Below are 7,706 nucleotides of genomic sequence, written 5' to 3' on the forward strand. Positions count from 1 at the left end.
CCCTAATAAAAAAATAATTACCTAAATCACTAACTAAGGTAGATAGGGAAGTAGGGTCGATCTCCACAGGGAAACAAGTCTTTTTACTCCTAATTAATTATTATAATCTAAATTATTTAAGTAACCAATATATATAATTAAGTATGAAACTAAACTACAAAGAATAAGAGTAGGGAGAAAACGATATATAAAGGGATCTAGGGCATAGGTTCACCAATAAATAATACTCCAAGGTAAAACATAGTAATCAATTATTGACATTGCATAAATAACATGATTAACAGGCTCTCGCAATTTATTAATCAACATAGATCTAACAGGCTCTCGCAATTTATTAGATCTAAGTCCTTATTGAAAATAGCCTTTAATATCAAATTAATATCTGCTCGATTCATCAATTTAATATTGCTATACTTTTACAAGCTGCAATTGTAAAACATTAAAACAATCCAATAAGAAATTATCATGCAATACCAACAATCAATAATAGTCAACCATCAATGCATCAATTAACCAGATTGTAAAGGGCTCTCGCTACTTATTACAATCACACAATTAATTTATCGGTATTAAATCTCATCTCTCGAATCTTGACTTAACCATTTATAAATTAACTTGCCTATTGAAACTATACCTAGACATTAATTCTCATCTCTCGATTCTTGAATCAATATTGTCAAACTCATGCATAAAAGATAGGCCTAATCTAGTCACAGAGCAATAATCCAATTAATAGGAAATTAATCTAGTATTGATAATCAACAACAATAAATTACCCCTTCATATTATTTATTAGATCCCCATAAACCCTAGAAATTAAACTACTCACACATATTAAAATCTAAACGAATCAAAGTAATAAAATAAATCATGATGAAAGGAATAAAATAAATAACTAAGATTAAGGGAAGAGAAATCGTTACCAAAATAAATCTGGAATTAATGAAAGAATTAAGAACAAAGGTTTAGAGAAAGATTAAGAGAGAGAAAACTAAGTAGAGAGAGAAAGTCTAAGAGAGAAGATAAGTCCTAATAATCGTCCTAAAAACGTACTTAAACAAAACTAAAAATAACTCCTAATTAGAAACTAATTGCTCGACAAAAGAGCCTTTCCAGAAACACGCGCCCGATCGGGCGCGCCTTTTTGCTAGCACACTCTTCTCAGCAGCACCGCCCGATCGTGCTAAGCCTCGCACGATCGGGCGCGCCTTGGGCCACACATCCTTGGCTTGCTGCGCATCTTGCCCGATCGAGCTAAGCTTGCCCGATCGGGCCCTTGTGGCTCCTCGAGGCTTTGGAATTCCGATTGGGTTCGACTCCTCGGCCCAATCCGGATCTACTCTTCGGGTCTTGAATACTCGGTCCAAACCTCGGTATTCCAAATACCGAACCCTTAATCACCGGCTCGATGGTTCTAGTCGGCCTTGGGCTTCAACGACGATCGTGCTCCTCCAATGCTCGTAGTTGCTTCATAAAAATCCCGGGAAAATGCTCCAAAAGTGCAATTCCCTGCAAAACTCAACCAAAACTACGAAAACACTAGAAAACACATATTAGTAATAAAAGTGGCTCTAAAGAGCCAAAAACACTACTAATTATGACCAAGGGACGGGGGTAAAATACTATATAAAATGGACACATCAAACACACCTTCATGGCACGCACTTTGAGGGAAAAATTAGGTGATATAACGGACAAATAAAGCAAAATAATCTATAAATGTAGTAGTTAACTCTTCTCTATTCTGGGTGTTGGAATAATTTTGATAAATTTTCTCGTTTACCTACTATAATTAACTCCTAAAAAAGCATGTCCAAAGGTTGTATTGCACATAAAAGAAAACAGAGGAAGTATATGAAATAGTATCTGTATACTTCCAAGAAGAACAACCAAAAATTCCATCAAAGTTCGAGAAATTAACCAACTTCTCCGAGAGAGAATGCGGAAAAATTCCTACTTCTGGGAGAATGATGCATTGACATCAACATTCACGTATCTACAAACTTAATGCTGGCTGTTAAGAGATTAGGGAGAAATATACTCCACAAAATTGTAAATAAGACAAAAAGATCAAGCATAGTTTTTTTTGGATGCTCCAACATGAGCTGCATAATTAAAAATTTCAGCATTTACAAAGAATAGAGGTAAGTACAGCGACTAACCCTCGTTTAGTTTCGTTTCCGCAACTTGAAGCCCTGAAACTGATGATAAAACTGCAAAAGAAAGAAAAGAAGATACTTACTTTATAGTACTCCAAATTCGCATTAATATTCAACATATACTCTTTTTTTCATAACTTTAGAGCTTAGACTTACTACATAAGTAAAAGACTGCAAATAAAACTACGAAGTCTTTAACATACATAAACGTGCAGTATCGATAACATGCTACACTATTATGTAATCGGGTCGGGAAGATAAAGGTTACGCAACTAACAGAGAGACTGCTTTCAAGACTCCATTTTCTTTTGCATGTCTAGCTCGAGTTCCAGGCCAACCTGCAAATGCCCGTACCTAAAAATGTCGTCATGATTGACTCAAATCATACAAAAAAGCACAAATTAGTACTACCTTATTATGCAGGACAGTAGTGTCTTGATCAAACGATAGCCATGATTCTTCGGGGGTAATCTGCACAAAGTTATCACCTCTTAACTTAGCTTGCATGGAGAAAAGATCCCAACATGGCATAACATAAAGTAACCGTATAGATACCTTTGGAGCTAAGGTAGCTTTAGAATCATCTTCAGGTTGTGCTTTAGTTGTTGCTGTACCGTCAATTATTGAAGGAAGCTCGTGCAACAAAAGTTTTGAGCCTATGAAGCATAACACAACAGCATCAGAAATGTACTTGCTATTGGGTTGAGGAAGATTTGTTTACTCAGTCTTGTATGAAAAGGATAGAGGCAGCATATAAAATTTACATGAGTACAATAATTTAAGATACCATCCACTTTGTCAAAAGCATCAAATTAATATTGGTTTAGCAATGTAATTATATCGTATGCTAGATGATGAAAAGTTAAATTTGAAAGAGGATTTGGGAACAACAATATCCTAGTCACCATTAATTCGAATACAGGTTATAATTCCATACTTACATATAAGTTACTTGTGCAGAAATGAAGCACCTATTTCACAATAAAACTTCACATTATGCATAATAACATGTACAATATATAGAAGCTGCAAAGCAGAGGCAGCTGAGATCAATAACAGCTCACGTCAAGGCTAACATATCGGCTATTTAAGCAAGAATTTAGAAATTTTGCAGCAAGTATTTGATATATAAAGAAGTTGACAGCCGACACACCAAGATCAAAGAGAAAATCCAGTAAATCTGGTGCCTGCATGCAAATTGGTGAAAATATATTAATTAGATGATTGTGCTCATATATTGAAAATTAGATACACCATGTTCCATAGAACGTATCTATACCTAACCATCACATAGATAATTACTGAAGTAAGAGCAAACATAAAAACATTGTGGTATTTACAACAAACCATTATGTCTTATAAGACTTCAGAGCTACAATATAATTCTTGATGCAAATAAAAAATTAATATACATCCATTCCTAAGTAATTTCACCTTCTTAATAATCTATATAAAGACTCAGATTCTACATACAACTCCAAATCAATAATTGAGTTTCATGATAAGTATAAGTACCTTAATATCCTCATCCACACCAACTTTTTGAGATGCAATGATAGGTCCAGCATCCAGTGCTCTAACAGTGAAAGCTAATGAGACTCCAGTTTCCCTAACACCATTCTGCATAAATTGAAACACCCAAACACATACATATCAAATATTTGCATGCATGATGGTAAATAGAAAAGAAACATAGATTATAATTAAGAAGAATTACCAAAAAAACATAGAAAAGAAAGGAAAAAAGAGGAGAAATAACCAAAAAAAAAAAAAAAACACAGTCAACATTCATATTAAAGATTAGATGAAAATTGAACCAATTTGAACAAGAAAGACAAAGGAGAGATAGAATTGTACCTGGAGATCAATAATTCTGTTACAAATCAGACAATAATACTACTAACAATAAAAAAAAAAAAAATCAACCTAAAACAAACGATAAATCACTCAAATTAAACCCAAAAAAACCACCACACAATCAAAGAAGGCACTAAAATTCAACCCAAAAAACGAAAATAAATAGAACAAATAAACCCTTAAAAAATCGAAAAACTATCGAACAAATAAACCCAATAAATCGAAAACAAATCGATCAAATAAACCCCATTAAAAACGAAACAATTTCGCACAAATACACCCACAAAGATTCAACCCAAAAAATTCGAAAACATAGAACATATATGCAAAAAATCCACGACAATCGAACAAGTAAAGCCTAAAAATTTGAAACGAAATCGAGAAAGAGAAACGAGATCAAACTTGATGAATGTGACGATCGGAAAATCTTCCACAACCTCAGAGTCGAAAAATCGTCGAAAGGGATGATAATACAGAGGTTTCTCTCTCTAGGTTTCTCTCTCCTTCCCCTTTTTCCTTCTAAGATGAAAATATAGAGGGGGAAAATGGGAACAACAGCAGAGTAAAGGCCAAGTAAGGGTGAGAGAGTAAGTCGGTTGGAGAGCAGCATGCAACAAACAATAGGAATTAGGGGCAAAATGGGCGATGCATTCATGTTGGGGGCAAGGCTGTAATAGCACCATAAGGTACTATTCACCAGCTACAGTAAATTCTTTTGCATGTTTATAAGGGTTATAGATTTTCGTTTAAGCGCTTGCTTTTGAACCGATTGTAATGAGCCAGTATTTTAGGCGCTTAAGCTAAGTGAGATGATTTTTTGTCAGGTCAATCACTTACTACGATTGTAATCAAACTGACTACTTAATCATGTCAAATTGCTTATAGGGGCTAACTGGCGTACCAAGGAACCCGAAATTGCTGTACGAGGTCGAAATCACCTTTCTGATAGGCTTCGAGCTCTGTCGCTGCTGAAATATCTCTGGCGCCAGGAATTGGAGTAGGGTCTTCCCTATTCTGCTGCACCTGTATTTATTTTGACTATAGAACTTTGCCAAATTCTTTAGCCTTCTTAGGGTTGACTTAAGGTTTAGCATTGCTTGACTCATCGACTTGACACAACTCAAGGTATAAACTTGACTCTCTATGATTGACTCGAGGTTGACTCAACTTGAAGTGAAATGACACATGTGTTAGACTCAAATCAAAGTGATATGACACGACATGACTCAATGTGAACATGACTCGTGTGTGCATTGTAATGTGATCGTGCGACTCGAAAATGCAGAAAAGCAAAAATTTTCCGTCATTTTTGTGGAGGGTACCGACTTTCTCCCGAAAAAGAAAGACGCGAAATAAGAATCGAAGTGTGAAGATGCATGTTGAATGAGCTTAGTCAAATGTTGTTTGATACTTGTAGGGAATAAATTTCAAGCGTTATACCCCTAACTTGAAACCCACTGTGATCATACACTAAAGTACGGTGGCGTCCAAAAGGGAAGAAGATAGAGTAAAAGAGTCGCCAACAAGTTTTAGGAACTTGTAAACCGTTCACAGGGTGAAGGTTACACCCCTTAACGATCCAAGAGATCGTCAACTCCATAAGGTCTAGAACCAAATAAGGGTTCGGGGATGAAGGTACAAATCCAACCTAAAAGAGATTGAACCTGCCCTAATAATAGGCCTCTACTTTATTCTGATCGTATTCATGTGCGCTTTTTACTTAACATGCAATCATTAGAATTAACCTAAACCTGTTTATCTAGGTTGGTTGAATTTAATGCACAAACAAATCTATTATTGGCGATCACTTGAATTATAATCATATTAACCCTAACAAGATTATTAAATATCTTATTAAGCGTGATTACAAGTACTAAATTCCCTTTAAACATGCAATAAAGGCGTGATCAAGCAAGAACAATAGATATCAAGCAACATAATAAATAATAATAAATATCATGACAATAATTATAACCATTAAAACAATAATCATCATAAATAAAATAAACATCATCAAAATAATAATAATAATCATAAATTATAACAATTATAATCATAATCATGTTCATGTTAATATTAAAGCATAATAATAGCAAGATCCTAGGCATGATACTAACAAGATTAATAACAAACCCTAGCATGTCACTAAGCAATAAAAATCAAATCTTTAACCCTAACATGATACTAACAATCATAAATATTAGGAAGAACATAGGAAGCATCGCAGGAATCATATTTAATATTAAAATTACCCTAGACATGATACTAGGAATATCATAATAACAATGTAAACATGATTTCTACATCATAACATCAATAAAATCATTAAAGTACTTACTTTGATGCCTCGTACCTCTTTCTAATAACAAAATACACACGTTAGTAACTTCAAGGAAAATAATATTCAAAACAATTAAATTAAATAATTGAAATAGAGATTTGGGACCAAACCCTCAGAAATTAAACATTTCACGTCTAGGGCGAAGGCAACTTCGAATATGGCTAGGTGTTTCTAGATCTTGTGAATGCGGAATTTTGTGTTGGAAAACAAAGTTTAGAAAAAGAGGAAGAGGGAGAGATTAATGAATTAAGAGAGAATTAGAGAATTAATGAATGCGAATGAAAACTGATTGTAGGTGAATATTCGTGAGAACTGCTGAATGAAAACGGAGTTTTTAATACGTTATTTATAGAGAAATCAGCAAAAAAGATAAAATATCAAAACAGAGCACTTGGCGCACGCAAAACGAGGTTGGCGCACGCAAAACAGAGCTGGCGCCAGCACCGGCTAATTGGCGCCAGGCGCCAATGGCTAGCACCAAGCGCCAATGCCTGGCGCCAGGCCTGGTTCCAGGCGCCAATGCCTAGAGTCAGGCGTCAGGCCTGTTTTTGACGCGTTTTCGAAAATCAGATAAGTTTGCCGTACTGGAGGATAAAATCGTATCTTTTCCTCGAAAATGCTTTTTGATTTTAATTAAAACTCTGAAAAGTCAACAAAAGTCAATTTATCAATATTAATTGAATTAGGAATGAAAAGAACCTTCTAGAAGAATCTAGAAGACTAGAACCATTCCTAATTTCATTTGGAATGATAAATCATATTCGGCCCTCCCCAAGATCATTGGGCCGTATATAAAGCTCAAACCGGGCCCAGTTTAGTAAATTGGCCATAACTTCCTCAATATTCATCGGAATTGGGCTTATAATATATCGTTGGAAAGCTCTTGTCATGCCCCATCCAACTACACTACTATTGGACCCATGTCACGGACCAAACAAATTGGATTGGCTTTTTTCTTAAAATAAGTTTTCAAAAACAGAGAGAAGAGAAAAGAAATTAAAACTGATCCGCACGCAACACTAGACTTTCCACACTTTTGCTTCATTCGATTATGATTCGACGCAAAAGGTACTCATCACTGGGTTTGGTTTTGGGGAGACACAAATGGGTGTCTACAGAAGCCCCCACTTTGATTGAGTTTGGAGAAACGCAAGTTTCAAAAAACGAAAGCCAAAGTAGCGATAGGGACGGAGAATGATTCAGAACGTTCTGCAATCCTAAATCATTCTTGCAACGCCGATACCTCTAAAACTAGCGTTAGTTAAAACAGATAAGAGAGTTAAGAAACGCGTATCTTGCACCGTCGAGCACATAAACGGCCTTGAAAGTATTCAGATTGTGTTGATATT

At 35.2% G+C, this 7,706-nt stretch overlaps 1 protein-coding gene across 6 annotated transcripts; it reads right to left on the bottom strand.

Moving 5' to 3' along the window:
- Window positions 1-919: 919 nt before the first annotated feature.
- Window positions 920-4,615, bottom strand: LOC110694892 (methionyl-tRNA formyltransferase-like). 6 transcript variants are annotated; one of them, XM_021872099.1, is made up of 6 exons: window positions 3,675-4,611; window positions 3,313-3,346; window positions 2,715-2,815; window positions 2,571-2,630; window positions 2,433-2,513; window positions 920-2,213 (listed from the first exon to the last, which is right to left on the bottom strand). In XM_021872099.1, the coding sequence occupies exons 1-6, from the start codon at window positions 3,783-3,785 to the stop codon at window positions 2,169-2,171; spliced, it is 432 nt and encodes a 143-aa protein (XP_021727791.1). In that variant the 5' UTR covers window positions 3,786-4,611; the 3' UTR covers window positions 920-2,168. The 6 variants fall into 6 exon arrangements, 5 of the variants coding, with proteins under 5 accessions (XP_021727791.1, XP_021727787.1, XP_021727806.1 ...); XM_021872095.1 differs by having other exon boundaries at window positions 2,437-2,513; window positions 3,675-4,610; XR_002505978.1 differs by having other exon boundaries at window positions 2,122-2,213; window positions 2,363-2,513; window positions 3,675-4,609.
- Between the last annotated feature and the right edge of the window lie 3,091 nt (window positions 4,616-7,706).

This window comes from Chenopodium quinoa, unplaced genomic scaffold (genome assembly GCF_001683475.1).
Source record: "Chenopodium quinoa cultivar QQ74 unplaced genomic scaffold, ASM168347v1, whole genome shotgun sequence".
In the NCBI taxonomy this organism is placed as follows: domain Eukaryota; kingdom Viridiplantae; phylum Streptophyta; class Magnoliopsida; order Caryophyllales; family Amaranthaceae; genus Chenopodium; species Chenopodium quinoa.